This window comes from Adiantum capillus-veneris, chromosome 15, assembly GCF_014529385.1.
Source record: "Adiantum capillus-veneris isolate H3 chromosome 15, ASM1452938v2, whole genome shotgun sequence".
NCBI lineage: Eukaryota > Viridiplantae > Streptophyta > Polypodiopsida > Polypodiales > Pteridaceae > Adiantum > Adiantum capillus-veneris.
In genome coordinates, this window is record NC_140945.1 from 13874226 (window position 1) to 13902027 (window position 27802).

Consider the following 27802-nt stretch of genomic DNA (forward strand, 5'->3'; position numbering starts at 1 on the left):
TAAATTTCTTTAAGGGAAAAATGATGTAACAAACCCATATCGTACAATCAGCAAGGTATATAGTTTTCTTTGTCTGAAAGTTTTGATCTTCATCCAGTTTGTAAATTTTGATATGTACACAACAGATATTTCAGTTCTGACTTCCAAAAGGTATTTTTTAGCTGAGCAAATACGAGTGTAGGATTTGTTTAAATTGGAAACACGTTCCTTATGATCAAACCAAATGTCAAAGCTTTCAAAAGCGCATACTTTGACCCAAAATAGTGAGTACTTGAAAGGTCCATTCTCATCCCGGAAATAACCTTTGCAATCCCAAATGCTTTTCAACCATTTTTATTGAAACAATGTTCAATGACCACCAGACAAGTAGTGTGGTCCCTACCACATATGTTGCTTATGACACTCTCATAGTGCTAAGCATGAGACATGTGTATCACCACCAACACAGCTTGATGTAAAAAATCACTATTTTATCTTCAACGAATGGTTAATTCTATAATGCATAACCACATGGGAACAACCCCTTACACATGGATGCTTGCATGGCATGCATATTTGAAGTGGGGCCTGTGTGGATCCTAAGTGACGCATGTGGCTAAGACCACCGCCCCTTTTATTTACACCTCACCTTATCTTATTTACACTACATCCTATCTTATATGCACCATGTCAGCCCCATGTGAGTGCACACTCATCTACCTCTTAGAGGGTACCATGATGGCACTTGCCCATGTCTCCTTTCTTCTTAGAAGTCCCTCCTCTTGGTAGCTATATAAAGCACACCCCCCCCCCCCTCCTTCAAAAAAAAAACTAAAGGAGTCATTCCATGCCAAGATACTCCTCTGAAGGCCACAGGCGTCTAAAACAACTCCCTCTGTTGTTGTTATGTCAAAGAAAGTCGTTGCGTTATGATCATCTTGCCACTTGCACAAAAATTGTCATAAGTGGCATAGATGAAAATTGAAACAAAAATTATGCTACAAATCAGTTACATAAAGAATACACTGAACACGCTTAAGTATAAATTCATCTTGCTTTTGGACAATTCTCTGAAACTTTTTTACTCTAAGTTAGAAATTGTCAAAAACTAAGAGTTTAAAAAGTATTTATTTATGGTAAAATAAAGTGTTGCTATTTTGTTTTGTTGTAATGATTCAGTATGTCTAAATGTGTACTCTTCTCTCCCTCATGGCTAACTGGTATTTTCTTGTGTAGCTCGGGGGCGCATCACTAGGACCAAGAGCGGGCCCAAGTTGTCTTCAAATTCAGCATGTTTTAACTGGAAATCCTTAATTCTAAATGTGAAGGTTGATGTTGAACACAGAGCAGTTGTACATTTTGTAGCCAGTTTATGTACAAAGATAAATTTGCTTTGGTAATGATGAATTATGTTTCCAATTCAAACCTCTATTATGTTCAAAAGTTATTTTTAATGAACTTGTGTCATTCTCAATTATATGTAACACTGGTAGGTGTGCATGAGTGGAAAGTAGCTAGATAGATGATCAAACGTGCGATTCTATGGATGGGTGGACCCGATGAGTGGGGTAACTTTCTAAAAGTTGAATGCTAAATACAATAGAGTCTACGATAAAGTTGGTTTGTGAAGGGAGTCAACAGTCGTGTCTCTCCAACGTGGGGAATAAAGCCTCGGACTATAGTATTTGCTCTTGGACACTTAGGATCTTTACGATTTTAGGATTTTTAGTCACACTCCCTTGCTCTCTTTTTGTTCAATTGCAATTTCCAAATAGGGAGTTGAGCAAAAGGAAATTCATGGACTTAGCAAACTACCAAAACAAACCTCTTAGTGTGTATCTATAGGGGCAGTTACATGTTAGCACATATATATAAGTTTACATCCTAAAGAAAGAAATGTATACATGAGTAGAAGAACATGCCTCACAACTTGATGATGACAATTAGCTGACAAGTTCCAGTGTTAGGATTTGACGCCCTTCTTCCTTTCTTTGACTCTCGAGCCCTTCGTATGGAGGCCACTTTGAGGCAACACCGGTGTTTTGAAGGGAGAAGGCAAAATATGCCCATCCTCATGAAAGAATGCTAATCCCACTCTCCTGTCATTAGAAGGGCAACCCTTAGGAAAGCCCCCTGGACTTGAACTGAGGTCAAGGCCCACCAAAGGTAGGAGTGGAGACATTTGCATTCACATTCGCATTTTACATATTGATAGGAATTAAAAGTAGATGAGGGGGCCATCGGGGGGTGTGGTTAAGCCATTCATAATTTGGTAACTTCCTAAATTCTAATGGGAAATGGGCCAGTGGCCATTGCTAAGTTCTAACTTAACCTAATGGAAAATGGGCGACTCAGTGCTCACCCAAAATTTTGAACGAGCCAGACTCCAGAGCCGTGGCGCGAGCACCGCGAGTGTAACTCTTGCTCTCGGCCTCTCTATGTAGGTGCCTGTAGGGATTTGGAAAGATATCGAGTGTCGATGGTCACAAGGGGCTAACTTCATCCCCACACATAGCAAAGGAACTGCAGCAAAAGAGGGGAAAGAAATGTGGGATTTGCTACATCAACGCATGAGAGAGCTCGAAGGTCTTGTGACAACACAAAGACTCATGAGCAGAGACTTGCGAGCAACCTTCGGACGCTTCTCAGGCTCTCAGTCTGCCCCTATTAAGCTTCAGCCTCGGACAGTGGACTGCCCTTGCCCTCCTCTCAGGTTGCCTCTTCTCGGGAGTCCGACTTCCTCCTCTCCAGGCAAGGCTGCTGGGTACTCGCTGTTCTCGGACTGATGGAAAAACATTTTTCCTTGTATATATGCTTGCATATTGTAACTTGTGCAAAGTGTGTGTAGGAGCGTATATGCATACCCAATCCTACGTATAGTTTTCAACATGTTTATTGAATGTATATCAAGTGTGATTTGTGTGGAGTGCTCCCCACACAAATACCGAGACGTAATCCTACATATGGGTCTGGGCACTGATGAATTTATTTGGGATGCAGTTTTCAGTCATTTGTTTGGGCTGGTATTGTGATCGTGGTTGTGGTGGTCTTCCTACTGATCATTGGTGTGGTCATCTATGCTTTTCGACAGAAACAAAGAGCTGAGAAATCCGAATTAATTAGCAAGCCATTTGGTAATCTACTTTCATAGTACTGTTCAAAAATCTGATGAGACCAAAGCAATGCCCATAGCTTATTCAATTGCTACTTTTCAGCTTCATGAGAAGCCAAAGTAGATTGTGGTACATTGGTGAGCCTCGACATAGCTTGCCTTTCCCACATCATGATTGCCTCGTGAGCCTCCAACATTGAAGGATCTTGAGTCACATGTGAATTGAAACGGAATTGAGCTCAGGTAGTTCCACTGTGCAATTTGGTTGGTTCTTTTGATATGGTGCTTTCACTCATATTACATTGGCGTTCCTCAAATGCGTAATTCTTTACCAAGGAATTGGAGCTCAGTGACTTGCTGCTAGTCAACAAAAAGCCAAGGATTATCTCTTTGGCCAAGTCTGATTGCGTCATTGGATGTTGTGGTACTTACCGGCTACAAAGTTCCATTAGCAAGGTATGTCTAAGCCTTCTTTTAAATATGTCTAGATGTGGCATAGTTTGTTCCTTATGTTGGAGTTGGTGAATATAGTATTGAGTAACTATGTGTAAGAATTGATTACTTTCTCCAATAGAGTCTACTTGTTTCCAGTATGGGAAATGGATGCCTTGACGTTCAACTTGCATTTGTACAAATGAATGTTGCTACGACTCTTTGCTAGCCTTTGTCATGAACAAGTATTTGGTAGTGCTGAAAAAATGCTTGTTGTAAGGGGACATTTTTTATTCTTCTATCATTGGAAGGGCAATGTTAAATTTTTCCCTTCTATCCAGAAGGGCATACTTCTTACATACCTGTCTTTTGACATATTGAGTTGCCTGTCAAATCCTAACACTGCTGACAACATACTACCATTACAATTTCTAAAACTCTTATGATGCTACATGGCATGAACGCATTGAGAAAATAGATATAAACATCATTTTTATGGGATCTTGTAAATCTAAAGGACGCATGTTGCATATAATGGAAAAACTATGAATCTTTAAGCATATCAATTTCTATTTCCACAACCTCCTGCCAGATTACATCATCGAATTTATAAAAAGACATTGTAACTACAAACTGTTCAAATCAACAAGGCATCCACAGGACGAGTGGCACTGCCAGTTGAGAGAGTAGCATCTCATCCTTCGCTGAGAGAGAGAGAGAGAGTCATACACAGTGAACAAGGCACGTCGTCAACTCTAAAAAGGATATTACTACTACTAGCCCGTAATGTAGGGCCACACTTTTGTACTAAAAATCAAATCGATGCAATAGCAACTACCTATGACAGTGCAAACAAACACCATCAAATTTAATCATCACAAGTTCAACACTACGTCAATAAATGAAGACTTTCATACTCTTATGAAACTCTTCAATCCTCTTCCACGAGGACCTCTCCACAACTTCAAGAAATGGTAGTTTGGTTGCAAACAATTCCGTATCCAAAAGGTTGTCTTTTTAGCTTATACATGTTTTCACTTTTTGTTCTACAGACCCCAAGCTTCCATCTTATGCTTGCAATAACTTTTTCATACAAGAAATTTGGTTGCTCATATTCAAGATACTGACACTAGCACCTTTGTGAATGTCACATGCTTTCTCAAGTATTACAATTTCATGTCTTTCATCCAACTTCCTCACTTCCACCATGACGAGGCACACCATCTTCACAACCTCCTACCCAGCGTTCGGGAAAGTCTTTTCCTAAGCGGCCGGGTTTCCTCCTTGTGCAGATGTAAACTGAAACTACTAGTAACTTGAAGGATTTTTGAACTATTTTCTTGTATATTTTGCCGGTTTTTCTTCCCCGTGCCATCATTTGCAACTGGCTAATCTTGAATTTGAACTAGCTCAAGGCTAAGCTGGGGCACACCTTTCCCGAACACTGCCGAGTCCTACCACAAGATGTAGTTGGCAAAACAATATACTCAAAACACTACAACTACGTCGAGCTAAAATCAACCACCACCATTTATTTCATTTTGAAATGACTGCCGAACTTGAGATGTTAAGTCAGCAATGGAAAACTTTTAATTTCTGTTTTAAATTCATGCAATGCGTTAGACTGAGTGTACTATACTCTTGGAGTTACAAGCAGGTGTGTTCATGGATGCCACCTATTTTTAATTGAATTTATGGATCTCCTTGTTGTAAGGAAAACACAAGTGGCAAACAATCTGAAACTGTCCTTGGTTGAATCCTCCAGAATTTAAATATGCCAATCATTTCAAGGACAAAAAATTAAGAATAAGGAAGAAAACTTCCGCCTAAGTACATAATGAAAAGTCCTTGAGACATACCCACTGCATATTTATGGCTAGAGAGACAATTGCTCTTTTGAGAGGGGGCCAAAATATGAAAGTACTCAAAGGAGGATATAACAGCATGTCTCTGGCAGAAGTGTCAAGCTTGTACGCAAGTGGGATTCAGTCTCCAGCAACCTGCAGGGTGGAAAGTCGCGATGAGTTGCGACTCCCATGCCTGTAAAAGGGAGCTTGAAGAATTCAGTGAAAGTGCTACTCAAATTGTTTGTTTCTGCAAGCATATTTTTCCAGATGGGGCTTGCCTAGGTCAAAACCAATCTGAAATTTCCGAGGATAACCTACTTGACATGCACGCAACCTTGCAAAAACCAAAACCCATTCAGACCTACAGGTGCTCCTCTCTACCTTGAATTGGTATCCAACAAAGCATGGCTTCTTCAAAGTTGAAGTAGGAAACATGCCAGAACTCAAAATCCTCTGACAATTTTTGAAACTTTTGCTTTGCACACACAACACTCCAGACTATTCCATTTGCAAGTCCATACATTAAAAAAGTCATCACATAATTGAGGGCCCCCTTTCAACCCCACTGATTTGCTTCGTACTGATAAGTACAAACAGCTTACATAATGCATCTAGCATATGTCTCGCATTCATTATTGACTAAAATGGATCCCCTCTAATGAGATCAAAACACCAAACAATCATGGTACCTTGCAGAATTTCAAGATAGGTTTTCTTTCAAAAAATCAAGTCATATTAAACCCAAGACAGCAATGCTATCTCGCGTGTATACGTAATCAAAAATGGACTGCACGCATCAGCTTACAATGATAAGTGACAACAAAACCACTTCTCAGAAGCATATGGATATGGTAGGCTTCATCACAGGATGAAGGGTACATAACCGAAGCAATGTCATACATACTCTGGCTAAAAGCTAAAATTAATAAGGGAGACTAGACCGTTAAGAATTCTAAATAACCTTAACCACCACCCTCCTTGGAAGCTCGGATGGCAGGAAAGCCTTTGGTGCTTGCAGATCTGAAACTTCTCCAAGGGACGGGATTCGGCTTCCCTTCTGTAGGCAGGGATGTTCTCTTTTTGGATGTCGGTGACCCTTTCTCGTCCACTGGCTCTGGCCGCATCTTGGGATTGCTCTGTGATCGAGCTTTTGCCTTTGCTGATTGGGTGGCTGCCATGTAGCTGGGAACTGCAGGGGAACCTGCCATAGTATTCTCGAACATGCTTTTCAAAGGTCCTGAAAAGCTTCTTCTATTGAATGCCGACTTGAATGCCCCGCGACCAATTGGCTTAGCTGTTTTCAGTTCTGGGTCAGGTATTTCTTTTACGGCTTGCACTTCATTAAGAACCTTTGCATCTCCATTGCTATCACCATGCATAGTATTCCCAGAGACCCCTCGAGAAGGACTAGATTTAGTTTGCTTTGACAGTTTCAAACACTTGGGGGACATCGCAGATGGGCTCTTATGAAAGGATGGAAATGGGTGCTCCGTTCCTCTATGCGGTGACGCAACAGCTGGTGAGGTCCGACGGGGAGACTCATACAATGGCATATTTTGCGGTTGCCCATTTGCATCTACTGCGCTTGCATGTAAAGGTGCATCTTGCACAAAGGAGTCTGAAAATAAACCAGATTGTGGCCGCGAAGACATGGTTTCTCTGTTCTCTGGCTCTGCTTCTGAGAAGCTCTCATCTTTATACTGGGAATGATCCTCATTATCACCCAAATAGGCTGTTTCCCATGGCCGCGCGGCCATCCACCTCTCTAACCAGCTCCAACCCCAGTGAGATTCATCATGTGCACCATGTATGACCAGAGAGTTTTGTTTTTGAGCAGATTTCCAAAGCTAAAAATAAATTCACGCCCATGTAACACAGATGAATAATTAGCCACTGGAGTTTGTGCTTGCTTGCAAAAAAGGTTGAAAAACAAACGGCGTGCATCATTGATTCACTGAAAGTGTAAGAATGTGCATGCCTGGACAGAAACCATTGATTGCACTTGTGTTTATGTAAAAGCATGTGCAAAGACATACAAGGGAAAATATGCACATGAGCATGACATCGTGATTCACATACCCCAAAACCACAACCAACAGGTAGACCTCTAACCTATTTCTTTACCATACATGATATGAAAGCGTTGTAATCTCACTTGGCGAGAAAATGCATATGCAAGTGCCCGCTCCCGCTTTGCCGCAGCTTCTTGTCGGCTTTGAAGTTTGGCCTCCAGCTCTTGGAGCGTCCCAGTACTAGAATTCCAGCCTTCCTAATAGAACATAAGATACAGTATTAACTTGCGTGACAAGCTTTGTAAAAGGCCAAAAGCGTCAGGTAGACAAAGTGTGCACCATAGATTTTCTGGGCCGGGCATCTAGCTGTCTTCTCTGTTCAAGCTTTTGTTGGACAGCCTGACCTTCCTCTGACATGCGCACCCGTCTGGCACGAACACAGGCTTGTACACGAACAAGTGCTTGCACACAGCGCAAGGTTGTCCCTGCTTGCCTTCTCACAATATGTCCTCTCACCAAAGCTTGTAGCCTTACCAGACCCTTCAGAGCACGGAGAGCACGACGAGCCTGTTGACCAGAAAGAGTGCGAGTAACTCATTAGGCAGATCCAACTTGACTGCCAAGCACTTGCTTCGGCACATGATTGAGCAACTTAAGTTGAAAGGCTCACCAAATATCCGCGAAAAGCCGTCTGAATGGTGATTGCAGCTCTAATAGCACCTCTGTCACTCTTAGCAGCGCTGACCATGGCACCTGAAGAATCTGCTGTTGCTCCTGTAAAACAAGGATCCTCTTCGCCTCTTGAGAACTCCCCTGTAAACTCGCGTTGTCTATCTTGTGTAGAAATCGAAACCCCATCTCTAGTTTTGTAGAGACTATGTGAAGCCACCACATATGCCCCAGTTGAACCTTTGCCATCTGAAGATTTTCCAAAGCTCCATCTTCGCTTTTCCTTAGCAAACTTCTGTATAGAAATCAAGCTACTCATAAAGAATTTTTCAAACCAGAAACACTTAGTAGATCTAGTTTGAATCACCTGATATAGCGAGCTGAAAATCAGGTCAATAGTTTCAAAAAAAAAATTGACAAGCCACTATTGAGCTATGCATGATGAAAAGAACTTAATGTATGCATCAAAGAGAAGCTAGAAAGTGTACAAATTTTACTCAAGGCTTTACGGAAAGCTTGTAAAATACCTCAGCAAATAATCTTTTATTTTCGTATGCTAGAATGCAATTATGAGCTCAACTCCATGTTATATCAAGCAGAAAACAAGAAGTGGTCTTTTGAAATTTGTCAAATAAAGGAGGACAAGGTGCAGAAAGATGTTGATGTCTGCTTCTTGACCCGATCTGTCATAACCAATCCATGATCAGCCACAAGGGCCAGCAAAGAAAGAAGCAGTTAAACTTGCATGAGATAAGCACACTAATCCATTGAAAGGCACACATGTTGATGTTTGAACACACAATTGAACAGGTACAAACAAAAAGCATAGACGGTAAACTCAGCATTGCATTGCAAACAGCAATGTCATGCATATAATCATCGACCATAAAGGACGACTCCGAGTTGGGTGCCTATCCAAAGTAACCATCACAAATGGTTAAGACAAGTTACATGCGGCAGCTGCTCAGGATAAAGCTGGGCTGCAGAAAGCTTTGTGATGGCCTTGTTTGGAGGGTACACACGCTTTCCCTGTGATTGCAAAGAGCAAGACTTTGTGTTGTGTGTTTTTTGTTTTAAGAGCACTTTCTTTAGTCAAATTTATAACTTGAATTAATTGTCAAATAACTCTTTTGTTTCAAAAATACTTTCTTTAATGAAGCTACACAAGAACCAATGAGTCTCTTGTGTCTCTAACATTCATCCCAAAAAGGTCCTAACACTCCACACTCGAATAAGGGCTGATTTCTTCTCTACAACTTTTGGAGGTTGGGGAGGGGGCCGGGGTTTAACTACAGGTTGTACATTATGGGATACTTCTGACGTATTGCTTGACTTCATCACACTTAACACCTCTCAAAATGAAGAGTAAGATAACCACATACTGCTTCAGGTGGTGAAGCATCCTCTGTAGAGATCTTTGAAGCCTTCTTGGTTGAAAGAAGTGATTTGAGCCATTTTCCTGGAGACTTTCCCATCTTCTTCTACTGATATCTATACTGCAGCTGCCATTGATGCATTTTTATTTTAAAAAATCATCAGCCAAAAGGCAAAACTCAAGCTCACAAATGAGCGCCAAAGCTAAAGGTAATCACGTCAGACAGAGATGTGTTTCCAATCAGTTTCCTTTCAAGCAAAACTACATCTTTTGCATAAGATATCAGATTACTTATCGCACACCCATTTGCTTTCAAGCAAGAATGAATCTCACATGCAAAATTTCCAATTACTAATCACACATTCTCTCTTGAAAGATTCAAATAACCATTTTCCCTCACTATCAACAAGACTGAGAATCACAAATCAACCACTCAGACAATAAAAAGCATAGACTGCGAGTGGTACCTACAAAATGAAGCCAAGAGCACTGTGGGGATATGTTCCTAAACTTGCACTTTGTGTGCAGGCATGAAGAGCTGAAATGAGATGCCTTTCTTGGTCGAAATCCCAATAAGATCCCAAAAGCTTGGAGACCACATCACAAACTGGCTAAAATGTTTACATTCTCCCTTTTTGGTGAAAAATTTGGACATACATTGTTGCCCAGACGTAAGCATAGCCATTGCTCTTCTCAAACTCGAGAATAAGCTGACATCTAGAATTTGCTCGTAGGGAATGGGTGGTCCGCTGCAAAAAAGACAAAGCAAAGCATTAGTTGATGTAATGAGGAGCACGACAATGTCATTTAAATGTTGATTCAACAAGAAATGCATCAGAAGAACCAAGAAGAGAAAAAACGTAAACCTTTGTATACAAACAACTCAACCAAGACATCATGCGGTGGGCCACTCCCCCACCCGCGCAAAAAAAAAAAACAAATTTAGGAATAAATGGCGCAATATCGCATTTCCTAAAAATAACCCCATGATATCAGGAGACTGTGTTTATGGTAAATTCCAAAGGACTTCTCAAAAGGTTAAAACAACAAGAGGCAATACCCCAATACAACCATAGCAGGAAATTAATGACACCATGTTAAGTACTGGAACTATCAGCAAAACGCAGCCAAATGCCAATTGGTGGCCCTGTAATGAAGGCTGCAGTCAAGCACAAGCATTCATGAACCAGAAAGGATGCGATCATTAACCTGGAAACTGCCCTAGCAATTCTCACGCATTTCAAAAACTAGGAGACTTCTCAAGACCTTTAGTTCGTCTGCATGTATCTCCAGTTAACTAACATATGGTAGTATACGCACCAATTTTCAGCTCCTGCTGCTACGGAAATTTAAGCCCTACTAGCCCTAAAGTACATGCACCTTCAACTTCTTGAGAAATGACCCAATTCCACAAAAGAACTGTAAACAACCATGCAAGCTAAAGAGCCCAAGCCGTGTTGTACAACGGTGAACAACTAGAACAGAAGAGTTCCCAAGGAAAACGACAGATCACGAGGCCAGAAGCTAGCAATCCAAAAGAGCATAGGCAACAACAAAACCTCAAGCCCGCTTCGCTTGAAGGGATGCATTCTTCGTCATGGCCGGCAAAAGAGAACAATCTGTGCAGGTATGCAATAGCATGGTGATGGCGTCAAACCTCAACGCTTCAGCAGAGAAACAGAACCTGCGAAGGAACAACTCTCTCTCTCTCTCTCTCTCTCTCTCTCTCTCTCTCTCTCTCTCTCTCTCTCCCTCTCCTCGCAAGCACACAAAAAGCGTGCAGCACTTTATTGAGCAGCAGCGGTGGAAGAAAACTGCAGCGCTTACAGGGAAAAGTGGCGTACTCAAAAGCAAATTTGTCGAGGTCGAGCGAGCACACGCCACCTCTCTCTCTCTCTCTCTCATCTCTCCTTCCACTTTGAGGTAAAATGGTGAAAAACAGTGATGGGGACTTTGGCTTCTTTAATGAAGAACTTGAAAATTCCGTTTTTGCTTTGTGGGTGCGCTTTGTCTGAGACTCTGAGCTCTTATGGTGAGCTTGAAAAGCTCTTTTCCGGAGACCGTGTCGTGCGTAATTGTAATGGATAGACTTTTAGCAACAAGGTTGGACATATATTTCACTCTGGTAGTAAGATGTTGGCAAACGACGGACCACAGATCAAATCTCCTCTCTCTCTCTTTTCTCCAACCAACGACGTTCTCCTCTTCCTTTCTTCTTCTTCTCTCAACAGGTCTTCGGCTCAAAACTTGTCCTCGGGTAAATCTTTGAAATCTCTAAGAAGTGTTCCCACAGTGGAGAGAGAGAAAAAGAAGAAGAGAAGAGAATTTTGAACAACACATTGTACTACGTGTATTATTCCAAATTGATCGATGCTCACAATTAAAAAATGTCGAGGAAAAAGGTAAATTCATCCCTTCCGAGCTTGCCTTTCCATCAAATGGTGTACACATGGGATGAAAATTTGTCGTTGCATTTGAAAATCATTGAGTTGGCAGTTGGATCCCCCCTCAGTGTCAAAACCGTCAAAGTTGGACTACACACACAGTTTGCCTCTAGCAATTATGTTTGCCTGCAATTGTCAGCCTACCTGTGAGTGATGCTTTTGCGAGTGCACTGCCTATGTGTGCAAGACGAGCTTGGCAACAGCCTTGAAAAGCAAAGGTGCGATTCAACCTTAGTATGGCTTCTCATGTGCGTCCTTTCAACGAAAGAAATCCTCTAACAAGCACCTTAGTTTGAATCAACGTTGTTGTATGCTTGAATACATCCAACTGCAAACTCACGTTGAGTGAATCTATGTTGAAAGTCATGCCTTTCAATGAAGGGCCATTAGGTGCCCTCCAAATGCAATGGAGAATCATCACATGAAAGCGTGACAAACATCGATTGGACAATTGTGCACACACCCTTTTTGAGTGCATTGTTAACTCATAATAATTACCCCTCTACGTGTGAGTATGTAACATGAGTGTGACCATCCACTGTAGATTAACGATTGGAAGCATGTGTGCAAGACATCTCTCTCTCTCTCTCTCTCTCTCTCTCTCTCTCTCACACACACACATCAATTGTGCACACTTCCATTGTGATTGATAGCCTTATTGTTGGCTTCCTAATGGTTGCAATTACTAGTTGAGCACTCTTAAGGCCCCAAGTAGCATTTCCTCCATTTACGACATCTTCAAACTACACATAACACTCCCGTATGTCCCTACGATTCATTTTTAATCTTGCTTTAAGAAGAATCTCTAAGAGATGCCTTCTCTCTTCTATGTGTACTTTTTTCTCGTTTTAAAAGCCTCTGTTACATATCTCTCTCACACAACTCTTCGTCGGCTAGATCTTTAAGGTCACTTGGGATAATTTCCTACAGCGTTAAAAATCTCTTCTTCTTCTTCTCTCTCTTTTCCATGTGCATGACAGCTACATGGCATTTGATGTGTCAAGAAGCAAGAGTCGCAGCAGGAGGCCGAGGGAAATTCAGACAAGCTCGCCAGGGCACAAAGACACACACACACACACACACACAGAGAGAGAGAGAGAGAGAGAGAGAGAGAGAGAGAGAGATGGGTGTTGGGGATAGGTCTATGGGGGGTGGGGTTGCAGAGAGCGTACAAAGTGCAAATAGGAGGAGGAGGAAGTCTACATGCAGGTTGTTGTGTGCGTGTGGACGAAACACTTAAAACGTTTTTTATTACTGCAGGCAAAGCTGGTAATGCACACCGAGTACATGGAAGGGATGGTTAGGAAAGCAGGTTTAACTTCTTCACGCGCGACGTTTGAAGATCAATTCCTCACTAAATCGCAGTTTTACTCTGAACGCTAAGAGTCGTGAAGCCTTGGTGAAGGTATCCGCGAAGATTCGCTTGAATTGAATTAGTAGCCACCAGTATGTAGTATTCCCGTATGAGCCACGTTCAGGTGGAAAATATGTTTAGTTAATTGCATCTTGTAAGAATCAACAAGGGTTGGGCGATTTTGCCATGCCTTAACTACTTAGGCTATGGTCACGCGAGGCTTAGTTTTTCGTAACCTGAGCAGACCAATTCTGACGTGAGGCAGCTTTTCACAGGCGTCGACGAGCATTGTACACTAACTATGCCTAAAAAGGCATAGTCACACAACTATGCCCGTCCACAGCAGGTCAACCTTAGGCTTCTCTCTCCTGCCTGTGCAAGGTTCTTCCTCTCTCTACCTGATGCAGGCGGTGAACGCTCCTACGCCTCTGTCAGAAATGGTCGAGATTTAGTTGAAACTAAGCCTCGCGTCACCATGCCCTTATCTCAAAGTTTTCCACCAAAGCTTACATGCCACCCCAGCTTTAGGAGCTTCCACCTTGTGGGAATGCTCAAAGACAGTAATAATTTCAATGGTGTACATAAGCACTAGTATTGCACCTACTCCTACTCGGTCCAGTTTTACAAACATTAATTAATTAGTGCGGCAGATTCAGTCTCTCTCTCTTTGGAGAAAGTAAGCCCTCCCGCTTTGCTCTAGTTCCCACGAGGACAAATTGTGCATGTCGCTCACGCCGCTTTTCGTCTCTGCGAGTACCAAGCAGACTCTCACATGGAGCTGGACAACCCACAATGATGAGCTCTCTCAAATGGTACTGTCCTTTCTCTGTGCAACCATCCCCAAACCACCGTCTATCTGGCTGCTTCCTTTGTTGCACAATGACTTCATGGAACCTGCCGCAAACAACGAGTCCTCCATTGAAATTTACTCGTGATGTGTCAGGCAACAAGTCGCATGCAGATGCTCCTTTCCTGCTCATCTCCCCACCAGCTGTATCAACCTGCACTGTTGCAACTTGCGTCTTCATCTTATTCTTGGAGCCTCCATTCCAGAGCAGCGCGAGCGCGAGAGAGAGAGAGAGAGAGAGAGAGACCTTCATCTCCTCTCGCAAGCCTGGTTCGCCTCCTCCTGTGCACGCCCCTTGTCCAACCATGGCCTCGCATCTCCCTTCAGAGCAACCTTGCACGCCTGCGCACTGAAAATAGGAGGAATGGAAAAATCTTTTCCCACATGGGAAATCCTTTTCTCTCTCCATCTCTCTCTTCCACTTGCCATGCGTGCCTTTTCCCCTCATAGACAAAAACAGCATCACTTGAGATTCAGGTCAATGAGACCTGAAAAAACTCGTTTCGGGCACCTACTGTAGGTAGCTAAGCACATTCCTCCATGCGTCATCAAGCATGTTTTCTCAAAGGAGGCTCTCTAAATTTTGAAGTGGGCTCTTAGGATGCGGAGAGAGCATCACACAAAGGAGCCAGTAAGTAGACGAGCCCCAATAAGAAGACACACCACACCCTCGTGAGCACACAAACGTGCATGAGTTGTTGGCCAATGGGAGTTGATGTGTTGTCGCCTGATTTCTCAAAACGGGGGTTCAACCCTGATGCGTCTCCATCTCTGTTCTGGCACTGCTACATCTCTAACCTTACACGGCCACATTTTGCCTCGAAAATTGTGGTAATCCTTCGCATGAACTGTGCATAGGTCCACTTGAGGAGATTCCTTTTTTCCAGAAAACCTCTTCTCATCGCGCATCTTTTGCGCCTCTCAGAGTCCAAATCTATGCATGAACATATGGGTGTAAACATGGAATCATCTCTAGTCTTGCTATGACATTATAGAAGAAGAAGAAGAAAAGAAGTTATTAAATCAATCTCGTTAAACTAAAGTGATCTACCCTCAATTTTTTAGATAAGATATCTTTTTTATGGAAAGGTTGGCATGCCAACCCCCACAATGGCTAGTTGTTAAGCACCCCTAATGCACACATGCATGCTCACATATACACACCCAAACAACTAAGCTCCTCCTCCATGGCAAAGTTCGCAATTCCAAATTCTAAAATGGACCTACCTAGCATTGATATTTTATTGCTTTTATCCTCGATGAGGACAGAGGATCAAATTAGAGATGTTTGGACAAGAGTTACAACTTACACCAAATGAACAAGGTGAAATGTCACAATGGCCTACATAACAAGATGAGAGAGAGAGAGAGAGAGAGAGAGAGAGAGAGTGTGAGAGAGAGAGTTTTTTTTAACCCACTACTCAATGTCTGCCTTAGTGTTTAAAAGCAATGGTCTTTAGTATACTTTTTATCGACTTAAAGTACAAGATCTTGGCTAGATTTCGAGCTTGCTTTGAAGAAAATCGGTAAACTTTCACAAGTTTTAAAGTAAAACTAGACAAATCCTTCAAATTTTGATAGAGAAACGGAGAGGTTTTTTTTTTTCAAAACTCACAATTGTGAGTGAATTATATTGATCAACCAAAAAAATTCAAGGTCTTGCCATGCTCGTGTTGAGCTATGACATCATCCAAGGACCATAATTACATCGGCTATTTGGGCAGCCACCCCTATCGACCCGCTCCCTTGTTCTTGATACACAAGGTCAATTATCATGTTCTTTTGAGATCTTCTATTTTCCAATGGCCAAGATTTTCCCCCTTCCTATGCATTCCATCTGCTGACAACAAGGCACAAGTAGTCCTGCACCAATCCTCTGAGTTTTTCTTGCGCTCGAGCGTCCATATTAGCACTTTGCTTTCTTGTATAATTTCTGCGAAGCTTGCCACCTCAAAACCTCCTTCAAATACACGACGGTTCCTTGTCTGTTGTACATTACGATTTGAGTGCTGGTGAGGAGGGTAGGACTACCTGAATTCTTACCTCCAAGGAATAGATCAGTCTTGAAAAAACCAATTTTCCATGTTCTTTGGACCCACTTGCATATTTTCCCTGCGAGGCCTTTAATAGTTGGGTAGTAATATTTGGGCAGTCCATGAATAGGTGGGCCAGATCTTCTCTAGCCAACATGCACCCCAAGCATCAATCTGACCCAATCCCTCTCTCATGAATCGTCACCCCCGTCAGTAGAGCACCCCAAATTACCTTCCATAAAAATACCTTTGTGTGCTACGGAACCTTTGGCTTCCAGATTTTCTCTATTACTTGCTCCCATATTTCCTCCGGCCATTGTTTTTTCCATGTCTTGTTAAGGGGGCTAGACCAATTCTTCTTATGCATCATTGTATGATAAATGCCTTTAGGATGGGGTTTCCATAAGAGACTGCTTCCGGGCCATTTCTAGGCATTCCAGTCAAACTCCAAATCACAGATTGGCATCACTAGCTCTTTCATCACTTTGTTGACAAGCAAGACCTCCAAGCTATTAAGTTGGTATTAGGTAACCAGAAGGTCAATGGTTTTCCAGCTATTGTTGTCACTGTCCCAAAAGTGCCCAAGTCAATTCAAACCCTTATTATTCAACTTCCTGGTTGTTTCTATCCAGTAGGTTTTTGTGGTGGATCTACAACTTGGAAAGCCAGGGGGACCAATGCAAATGGAGTTCTTGAAGTATCTGGTTTCTTCCCCCCAGTTTAAGACACCTGCTACTCTATTGCATTTTCTTACCAATTCTCCTGAGATGCCCCCTAGTCTTAGGGTAGACCACGTCGGGGCTAATAGTTTGTCATGAACCTCTACCCCTCTCCACTTTCCACCTTTCGAGCCAAGTTTAGCTGCTTCTATCATATCTCTGATCATGACAACCCAAACTTGATCCTGTTTAGCCAAGGAAACAACAAATTTGGTGCAGCAAGCTTTTGCATGGGCCACAGGGTTGAGAATTCCAAGGCCTCCTTGATTCACCGGCCGAGCAACTGATTCCCAACAGGCCCATTGCCATGGCCTGGAGGATTTCGTGTTGCTTTTCCATAAAAACCTTTTTACTGGTTTTGAGAACTCTTTCTAGTGACACTTAGCCATCTTGAGAAGCGGGATAGTGAAGGTAATATAAGGGATCATAAAGGCATTTATCACTTTTATCCGACTTGGGAATGGGAGAAGAGCATACTCCCACCTACTCATTTTTGTTTTGACTTTTTCAAGCACCCACTCAATCTTTGCTTGTGATTTACGTCCACCCCCAAGGGGGCTCCTAGATGTTGGAAGATATTCCCTTTTGTGACAATCTCCCCAAACCAGTTAGAAGGTTCAAATGAGTCATTTTTTGACAGGGAGATCAGCCTTGACTTCTCTATAGTACACTGGGACCTTGAAGCTACTGAGAATATTTGTACAATCTCCAAAGCTTTCTTGACGACCTAGGGGCACTCCTTCAAGAAGAGGAGAGAATCGTCTCCAAATAGTTTTGCTAGTCGTTGGCTATTTCCTGGTAAAGCCAAGCCTTGCAAGTCCCCTAGTTCCGCACTAGCTTCGAGCGTTGTGATTAAAGGATGTGATCCTATGGCAAAAAGCAGGGGGGACAGAGGACATCCCTACTTAATAGACCTTTTGACCTCAAAAGAGCCCACAATTCTATCGTTGAATAGAATCTCTGACTGGCTTCCAGTCCCCTAGTACACGTACCAGATGACATAGGCGAGGCCCCAATCCTAGAGCTTTCATGACGGCTTCTATATATGTCCATGTTATTCTGTCATAAGCCTTATCAAGGTCCAATTGCAGCAGAATGCAATCTTGCTTTGTGACAATGGCGTATTCAATGCCCACCATTGCTGCCAAGATGTTATCGTAAATGGACCTTCCTTTGATGAACCCATGTTGATGGGGAGATATGATCTTGGTTAGTAAGGGGGCTAGTCTAAGGGCTACTACTTTAGCAATAATTTTGTAGGCCACTGATCATCGTTATAGTGCACTAATGTTTCAGTTGACAACAACAAATCTATTTTGGGATGGGTTTGATAAGCTCTCTCTTAACACTTATCTCCGACGACCCTTTGACAATGGCCTTATTGGCCAACCTTGTGATTGGGACCTTGAGATCATCCCAAAATTCTTTACGGAATTCCACCGCCATCCCATCCCAACCCAAGGACTTTTCCTTGCCAAGGGCTTGCAATGCTAGTGAACATTCGTCTTCGGAAAATGCCCTTTCCAAACTATTAGCTTCTGAGTGGGGAATCTTCTTCTCGACACTCTAAAGTAAGGTCCCTCTGGCTTCTTCCACTTCGTGGGACTGGATCTCTGGCCGTCCAATGATTTGACTAAGATAGCTCAACATCAGACCAGCCATCTCATCTTGGTTATGAACTGCTGTCCCTTTCTCATCATAGAGCGAGCGGACGTGGCCCTGGCTCTTTTTTATTTTTAAAGCCCTAAAAAACTGAGCTTGATTAGAGGCTTCAGGTTGTAGGAAAGTCTCCGTGGAGAGAAGCCTTGCCTTTCTAATATCTTCTAGCTGCTCATTAGCAAGGTTAGATTTGGCTTCGAGCTAGCATTTGTGATCATCCTCAATAGCAAGCCCATTGGCTTTTATGGAGGTAAGCAATTGTACCTCCGTTGTAAGATGCAAAAAGTGCACCTCCCTAGCTTTTTGATTTGGGGCCCGAGGTTTTGATTGCTTTCTGGATGCTCCGAACAAAGAGGTCCCACACATTGTGCTTGTTGAGGTCGACATCTTTTTTGATCTTACCTAGTGCTTTCTTGGTCGTGAAAAGAAGGTCTTTGAATAGGTGTGCCTCTGGTACTAATAGTGTTTTCCCACCTCTTGGATTCTACTCCTTCCCTTTATTCTTCTTAAAATGTATGTGGAGAGGTATGTGATCCGAAAGGCTTTTTGTTGGGACTACACTGTACCCTTTTTCTCTTTAGTTATAAAACAAGGTGAAGGTTCACATTGGTGGTTTAAACCAAAAAACAAACACCAAAGTCACACGAGGCCCTTAAATGAAGTGACCCACTTGCAAACTAAAAATTAAGCATTCAAACATGCCAAAAAGTTTTTGGTCAGCCCCACCCAATATTCGCCAAAAATTGAAGTGTAGTGCATTTGAACCGACTATACAAGTTTAGACTACAATTTTCAAAAACATCTATAGAAATATAAAAGGGGGAGGGATCCCCCTCCACATTTGGCAGAACCATGTTAACCCGATAGTGTCTCCTGCGCCTCCTGGCACACATCGACGAACACACACACACACACACACACACACAGAATAAAATAACGTTTGAAAAGCCACTTGGAAGCATTGTAGCAAATTGATTTTAAAAAAATCTGGAAGAGAACAAAAAAGATTATGTGTGACCTAATATTCAATGGCTCTCTTTAAAGAGAAAGGTACACAAATGGCAACACCTCTCACTTGGAAGCATTGTAGCAAATATTAAAAAAGAATTTTTTTGCCATGTGGCACCAATCAGTAAGCTTTATTCAATGGTCCACAATTGCACGAAAAATCCAACGCTTTACAAAGGACTCCTTATGTAGTCCAATAACAAGGTGAAGAATCATGATGGCCTACTAAGGAAATGTAATGCAAACGGATACATTTTTTAATTCAAGACTGATCTATTCCTTGGTGGTAAGAAGTTGGGAAGCCCTGCTCTACTCATCTGCACTAGGTACTACTTCTTTCATCATATATGACACACAAGAGCATCGTGCATGTACCATTGACCTTGGCAGTGTTTTGAAATGCTGATAATCTACACTTTTTAATGCCTTAGCCATTTGAATTCATCAATAAATTTATTTTTGTGGAAGACCCATACACCATGTGAGAATATGGTGCCATGTTTTCAAGCTAACACGACCCGATGCATCATCTAGAGGAGAAAACTACGGTGTATGTGGATAGCACCTCCAGGCTTGATAGATGTCATTGCTCGTACCAAGATGATTGGATTTTGTTGATGCTAAGGATGAAGGTGGTCCCAACAAAAATTTTATCAAATCACATGCTGGTGCACATACAACTCAAGAAAAATAAAGGGAAGGAGCACACCCCAAGAGGGGGGAGGGGGGCGGGGGGGGGGACTAGCTGCTAGTAACAAGGGCACACCTATTCAAAGACCCTCTTTTCAGAAATCTAACCAAGAAAGCACATGCTAAGCTCAAAAAAGATGTCGATCTCGACAAACACAATGTGTGGGCCCTATTTTCTCGGAGCATTCAAAAATCAATCAAAAGCTCGGGCGTTCGGATAAAAAAGCCAGGGAGGCGAGCCCCAAGCATCTCACAGCTGAGGTGGAGCTGCTTACCTGTAGAAAGGTTGATGGGCTTTTTACTGAGGATGAGCACAAGCGGTGGCTTGAAGCTAAATCTAACTTTGTTAATGAACAACCTACATTTAGAAGCCTCTAATCAAGCACACTAATTTACATCTTTGAAAATCAAGAAGAGTCGGGGATGTGTCCACTCGCTCTATGATGAGAAGGGGATTACAACTAAGAACCAAGATGAGATGGCTGGTTTGATGCTGAACTATCTTAGCCAGATTATCTGACAGCCAGAGAGCCAGTCCCGAGGACTGGATGAAGCCAGAGCGACCTTGTTAAGAGTGTCGAGAAGAAAGTTCCCCAGTCAGAAGCCGTCAGCCTGGAAGGGGCATTTTTCGAAGACGAAATGTTCACTAGCATTACAAGCCCTTGGCAAGGGAAAGGCTCCCGATTGGGTTGGGATGACATTTGAATTGTTTAGAGAATTTTGGGATGATCTCAGGGTCCCAGTTACGTGTTTGTCCAACCAAGCCATTACCAAGTGTGAAGAGAGGGCTTATCAAACCGGGGTAGAGCCAAGCACTCTCGAGCCTTGAAGTGGTAAGGCCCCAGGATGCCACAAGGCGAGGAGCCCATGCCACGAGCAACATGTCCTTCCCAAGGCGACACCGCATCCACACATGAACCTCAGGCCGCCATTACTACACCGAGAAGGACAAGGAGGGGTGACCTCCACCTGGTCCAAAAATGAGGGTGGAGGCAAGGGCAAATCTAAAGAGCGACTGCTAGCCGAGACTACAAGGCCCTCATCCCAGGGGGTAGCCACCCATGTGAGGGAACATCACCACCGAACCCTCCAATTGCAAACTTCCCACATAATGTGAGATTTTGGGGGGGTGGGGGTGGGGGGGGGGAGGGGGGCAAGTATGTACTTGTAAGGGAAAGTACATTCATGAATGTGTAAGGAGACTTGTAAACAATTATAGGCTTATAGAAAGACCCTCTTTTCATGATTCATATTTGCATATAATCCTTATTAAATTCTTTCAATTCACTATTTTTTAAAAAAAAAGCAAAACTAACAATTGTGAGTGAATTATATTGAACAGCCCAAAAAATTACAAGGTCTTGTCATGCTCTTGCTGAGCCATGACATCATCCAGGGACTATAATTGCAATGGCTATCAGGGCATCCACCCCCACCAACCCGCTTCCTCCTCCTTGATACACAGGGTCCATAAAGTTGTCCTTTTGAGATCTTTTATTTACCAATGGCCAAGGTTTTCCCCCGTCCTAGGCATTCCCTCTCTTGACAACCCCAAGGCGGTCACTTTTTAGAATGTGTATGATATCACGTGAGTTAACCGGAGAGGATTATTAAAAGACCAAAATGTATAAAAATGTATACATACAGAGGGGGGTGGGGGTTTTTTAAATAGGCTCACAGTGTAAGTATAGTATGTATATTGGGGTATTATTAATTACCTCTTGAACGCACGTGATATAGGGGTCTTTTGATAAGTGACTTCCCCAGGCTGACAACAAGGCACAAGTAGTCCTAGACCAATCCTCCAAGTGTTGCTTGCGCCCGAGCGTCCATATTAGCACTTTGCTTTCTTGAGTAATTTCTGCGAAGCTTGCCACCTCCGAAACTCCTTCAAACACATGGCGGTTCCTTGTCTGCCATACATTATGTAAGAAGAAGTATCTGACGATTTGAGTGCTGACGAGGAGGGCAGGACTTCCTGAATTCTTGCCTCCAAGGAAAAGGCCAGTCTTGAAAAAACTAATTTTCCATGTTCTTTGGACCCACTTGCATATTTTCCCTGCGAGGCCTTTAATAGTTGGGCAGTCCATGAATAGGTGGGCCAGATCTTCTCTAGCCATCCTGCACCCCAAGCATCGATCTAACCAAATCCCTCTCTCTTGAATCTTCACCCCCTTGGGTAGAGCACCCCAAATTACCTTCCATAGAAAGACCTTTATGTGTTGCGGGACCTTTGGCTTCCATATGTCCTCCATTACTTGCTCCCACCTTTCCTCCGGCCATTGCTTTTTCCACAGCTTGTTTAGGGGGCTAGACCAATTCTTCTTATGCATCGTTGTCTGATTAATGCTTTTAGGATGGGGTTTTTCTAAGAGACTGCTTCCAGGCCATTTCCAGGCATTCCAGTCAAACACCGAATCACAGATTGGCATCACTAAATTGTCAAGCTCCTTCATCACTTTGTGGACAAGCAAGACCTCCAAGCTATTGAGTTGGTATTGAGTAACCAGAATGTCAATGGTTTTCCAACTCTTGTTGCCATTGTCCTAGAAGTGCCCAAGTCGCTTTAGACCCTTATTATTCAATTTCCTGGCTTTCTCAATCCAATAGGGAGTTTGTGGTGGATCTACAACTTTGGACAGCAAGGGGGGCCAATGCAAAATGGAGTTCTTGAAGTATCTGACTTCTTCCCCCCACTTTAACTCCTGCTGCTCTCTTGCATTTTCTTATCAATTCTCCTGAGCTGCCCCCCAGTCTTAAGGTAGACCACTCCGGGGCTAACAGTTTGTCATGAACATCCACCCCTCTCCACTTTACACCATCCGAGCCAAGTTTAGTTGCTTCTATCATATCACTGACCATGACTACCCAAACTTGATCCTGTTTAGCCAGGGAAACAACAAACTTGGCGCAACAAGCTTCTGCATGGGCCACAGGGTTGAGACTTTCGAGGCCTCCTTGATTCACCGGTTGAGCAACTGATTCCCACCCGGCCCATTGCCATGGCATGGAGGATTTCGTGTTGTTTTTCCATAAAAACCTTTTTACTGGTTTTAAGAACTCTTTCTAGTGACACTTAGCCATCTTGAGAAGCGGGCTAGTGAAGGCAATGTAAGGAATCATTAAGGCATTCATTACTTTTATCCGACTTGGGAATGGGAGAAGAACATACTCCCACCTACTAATTTTTGTTTTGATTTTTTCAAGCACCCACTCAAATCTTTGCTTGTGAGTCACATCCACCCCCAAGGGGGCTCCCAGATGTCTGAATATATTCCCTTTTGTGACAATCTCCCCCGATCAGACAGAAGGGTCAAATGAGTCATTTTTCGATAGGGAGATTAGCCTTGACTTCTTTATATTGCATTGAGACCCGGAAGCTTTTGATTCACTATTTTATGAAGAGCTTTTGTCTCACACAATGTGTAAAGCTCTTTTTTTTTTTGCCTTCCCAGATGCTTGGATGAGCTGTAGGATCATAAACATGAAAATAAGGCTGGGTTCACATTGGGGAGGTGGAAGAAACACTCCAAAAAGTGCTTTTTTGGGTGGAAGAGTTACAAAATGCAGACTTCCGCCACCCATCTGTTCACATAGAGGGTGGAACAAAAAAACGACTCGATTTTTTTCCATTGTCTATTGTGAACATTGGGTGGCAGCAAAAAAAATAGTAAAAGAAAAAAATATTTTTCAAGTGTACCAATAAACCTTGGGAAAATTGCCAAAATACCCCTTTGATTTGTGAAAATTCCCAAAATAGCTCTCTAATTTCAAAAATTCCAAAAATATCGTCAGTAGTGTGTTAAATTGCCAAAACGCCCTTCAAATTTTCTAAAATTTCTTTTGGTTGTGAGAGTAAATTTTTCCAAATTTTTTTTGATAATAAAAGAGTATTTTGGTAATTTTCATAAACCTGTTACCTTAGTGAAAGAGGGGGTAATGAAAGTGTATTTTATTAATAGCTTAACGTTCATGAGGGTGAGCTCTGACACAGCAACCCACGTGGAGGGTGGAAGTCCTTTGGGCGAGGGGGGGGGGGGGGGGGGGGGGGGGGAACATGTTGAAATGCTTCCATGAGCTGGCATGCCTTTCTCACTGTTTCTGCCGCGCTATCTGAACAACCCATCCGACGTGTGCCCCTGCGATTGGGTGCCTGCAAGCCTCTGTGTGCTGCCGCCGCCTAGTCTGAATCCACCCTAATTCTTTGGGAATCCTCTAACAACCATGATATGTTTTTTTTTGGCAAAACAAACAATTGTGCGTAGTCGTATTAGAATGCCACCAAGAAATATACAAACCAGCCTCAAGCTCATACAGAACCTTGAGGGGTAGATGACAATTATGATATGTTATCAATACGAATATAATCTCAACGTTTGAGACATTTGACCTTTTTACGATACTTCAATCCACCATGATTGAGTGTGATGGGGTTCATTGGTTCTTTTTATAAAAAAATGCTTGATTTCCTACCATTTGGGTGGCTACATGACAACCTTATAAGGATAGAGGTCTTTTTTTTTTCAAATCAAAACTCACAATTCGTGAGTGAGTTGGATTCTTGAGTGAATTATATTAATCATAGCATAAAATTATAGAACCAACCTCAAGCTTAGATCGAGCCTTGAGGTGCTTAAGATTACAAGCTGGATGCTTACCGCCTCTTATCGAGGCCTATCACCACAGTATGTGAACCAGAAGTTCTAGGTTTCACTTATCGCCTGTTGATATGACGACATGGGTAGCCCTAGACCAATCATCCGAGTTTTGCTTACACCCAAGCATCCATATCAGCACTCTGCTTTCTTGTATAATCTCTGCAAAGCTTGCCACATCAAGATCTCCTTCAAACATACGACGACATAGGCAAGGCCCAAAGCCCAGAGCTTCCATGATGGCTTCCATATATGACTATGTTATTCAGTCAAAGCCTTATCAAGGTCCAGTTGTAGCAGAATGCACTCTTGCTTGGTGAAGGTTGCATATTCGATACCCACCATTGCTGCCAAGATGTTGTCATAAATGAACCTTCCTTAAATGAACCCATGTTAATGGGGAGAGATGATCTTGTTCAGTAAGGGGGCTAGTCTGAGGGCTATTGTCTTGGCATTAATTTTGCAAGCTATCGACATCATTGTTATAGGTCGCTAATGCTTTAGTTGAGAGCAACATACCTGTTTGGGGATGAAAGGCTTATGCTGATGGTTCGAGGTCTATAATTGTGGATCTGACTCTTCTACTGCTAGGCGCGTCCCATCTGAGGCTCTTTGTCCACTACTGAAGACAATGGCATTAATGATAGAAATGGCAAATAACCTCCCCTTTTTCATTACAAGAATGGGGAGGCATCACTAAGGTCTCACCCCAAAGGGCATCAAAAAAGATTGATCCCTACAAGTCAAAATATACCTCTAGTTTTATTAAATTGGTTCGTTGCAAGTTGCAACTTTTGAGTCTGCAAAAGCAAACCATGCTTTAATACTTGAAGAGTTGATAAACGAAACTAGCACGATAGCTTAGAGCGAAGAACACAACGATGCTTGCTAATTAGAGGCCAGGCGCTTGAAGCGAACCAAAGCAATACAATGCCACACAATAGGCCTCCACACAAAAGTGTGGAGAGGAGGGCCATCTGATGATCAAAATCAAGCGGAGGCAGCAGAGCCAGTTGGGCCATGATGAATGCCGTCATGAAGGAGAAGAGCGCCATGCTTAGGAACATGCTACCTATTGCCACGGTGCGCTTGGTCTTCTGCACCGATTTGACGAGGTCCAGCTCCTTGGCCACCGAAAGTGCACCCTTCGCGCGCCGGCGATGAGCGTGGCAACAGCTAGGAAGAATGCACCATTGTTGAAACGCCAAAAGCACAACACTCCCACTTGTGCACCTCCACATAGTCTTCCCCTTCATATGCATGGCCATAGCCCAATGGCGGTTGAAATGCCACGCCTGCTATGAGCGTCACCCCCACCAGCATTGCACTCGGGCAGTCCATAAACACATGCCTAACCTCGTATACCTTCTGATGACAATCACTACTTGAGGAAATCAAATCAAGACATCATATATGCTTGTGACTGCAACAAATCCTACGACACTCATGTTATCAGAATCAAGATTAAATGTCCTCAAATCGCCTCAAAACTCAGCAATATGCAAGGCTGTGAACAACTCAAGGAAGGACCTTGAGTTAACATCAATGTGGGCAGTTTCCACAAGCAATGGCACCATTTCTAGGGAAGAAGAGGCCGGTGCTACATGAAGGGCGGTGAGACCATTGACGCTTGAGCTTTTTGAAGGGACTTCGAAAAGAGGGGACACTTTTAACTCAGGTTGAAGGAGATGAGTCAAAACCTGGAGGTGGTTTTGGTGGGCAACCAAATGCAGAGTAGGCAAGAAAATTTTGTTGGCGTTGCAATTACGAGGAGGGACCATCAAGGGTTGGTGGGTGAGCAAAAGCTCAAGGATTTGATCATGCCCCGGCCTCACTGCCCACTCTACCATGCCCTCAAACCATTTTCTAGCAATATTTGCCCATGATGTTCTATACATGCTGCAAGTAAACCGCCATGAATTGCTGCTTTGGAAGAAGCTGACAAACTCCTTCACCACAGAGATGTGGCCTCTCGTAAAGCGAGGTGAAGGGGTGATTTTGTGGCTCTAACTCCATGGAAATACCACACGGGCATGGGGAGGGCTCCCACTAATATATGTTTTGAATCAATGTCACTATATTCCTCTCCTCTACCATGTCTAGAACTAAACCCGCAGCTTGTCACATTCATCTTCTCTTCCAAGGATGCACTACAACACGCCGCACAAAAATCGACATGGATATCAACAACTCAAAGCTAGTTTTAAAACCAAAATGCAATGGAATAAGCATCGGAATAGACATCGATATCGTGCCGTTGGTATATGCACCGGTATATTGATCGTCTGAATACGCAATGAAACGTACGTTGGAATATCCGCCTAAATACACGTTGGTATCAAATTTTTCTATATCGACGTCTATTTCGAGGCTTATAACATTGTCTATACCAAGACTTGTACGACGGAAAAACCTGGATTTTTTTTTGGGGCAGAGAGGATTGGAAATTGATGTTGCATGTACTACAACAACAAAAAGCAGCCCTCTCTGCCCAAAGGAAGAGTGCACAAGCAACCGCACTCCACCTACAGCTTGACGCTAAAGAGCGATTGTATACAGATTAGCAAAATTGTAAGAAGAACAAAACCACAAAATCAAAAGCTTAATCATGACAAATTTCCAAAATCATAACCATAACGTCGACTCCCAAACCATAGGCACAACGACATGAAGATTTTATAGCCATAATTAAAACATGATTCGAAAACTGCAAAACCATAAACATAACCCACTTGCCATACCATAACCATAACCATAACCATAACCATAACAGCCATACCATCATTGCAAAATCATAACCATAACCATAACATGATTGCCATACCATCATTGCAAAACCATAACCATAACTTGATTGCCATACCATCATTGCAAAACCATAACCATAACTTGATTGCCAAACCATGACCATAACCTCTGTGCCATACCATAATTGCAAAACCATAACAATACCATAACCATAACCTC

General features: G+C 42.8%; 1 protein-coding gene across 4 annotated transcripts; it reads right to left on the reverse strand.

Annotated features, from left to right (window-relative positions):
- Positions 1-6065: 6065 nt before the first annotated feature.
- Positions 6066-10037, reverse strand: LOC147440304 (protein IQ-DOMAIN 17-like). Of its 4 annotated transcripts, none has more exons than XM_086530079.1 (6): positions 9898-10037; positions 9434-9553; positions 8053-8343; positions 7722-7949; positions 7526-7639; positions 6066-7217 (listed from the first exon to the last, which is right to left on the reverse strand). In XM_086530079.1, the coding sequence occupies exons 2-6, from the start codon at positions 9524-9526 to the stop codon at positions 6333-6335; spliced, it is 1611 nt and encodes a 536-aa protein (XP_086386205.1). In that variant the 5' UTR covers positions 9527-9553; positions 9898-10037; the 3' UTR covers positions 6066-6332. The 4 variants fall into 4 exon arrangements, with proteins under 4 accessions (XP_086386205.1, XP_086386203.1, XP_086386204.1 ...); XM_086530077.1 differs by having other exon boundaries at positions 8053-8346; XM_086530078.1 differs by having other exon boundaries at positions 9894-10034.
- Between the last annotated feature and the right edge of the window lie 17765 nt (positions 10038-27802).

Excerpts from the sequence above, each read along its gene's own strand:
- LOC147440304 (XM_086530077.1), bottom strand. The coding sequence starts at position 9,526 with ATGGGAAAGTCTCCAGGAAAATGGCTCAAATCACTTCTTTCAACCAAG. Across the intron at positions 7,950-8,052 it reads CGGCTTTTCGCGGATATTTG|GCTCGTCGTGCTCTCCGTGC; the intron begins GTGAGCCTTTCA and ends TCTGGTCAACAG. Across the intron at positions 7,218-7,525 it reads CATATGCATTTTCTCGCCAA|CTTTGGAAATCTGCTCAAAA; the intron begins GTGAGATTACAA and ends ATTTATTTTTAG.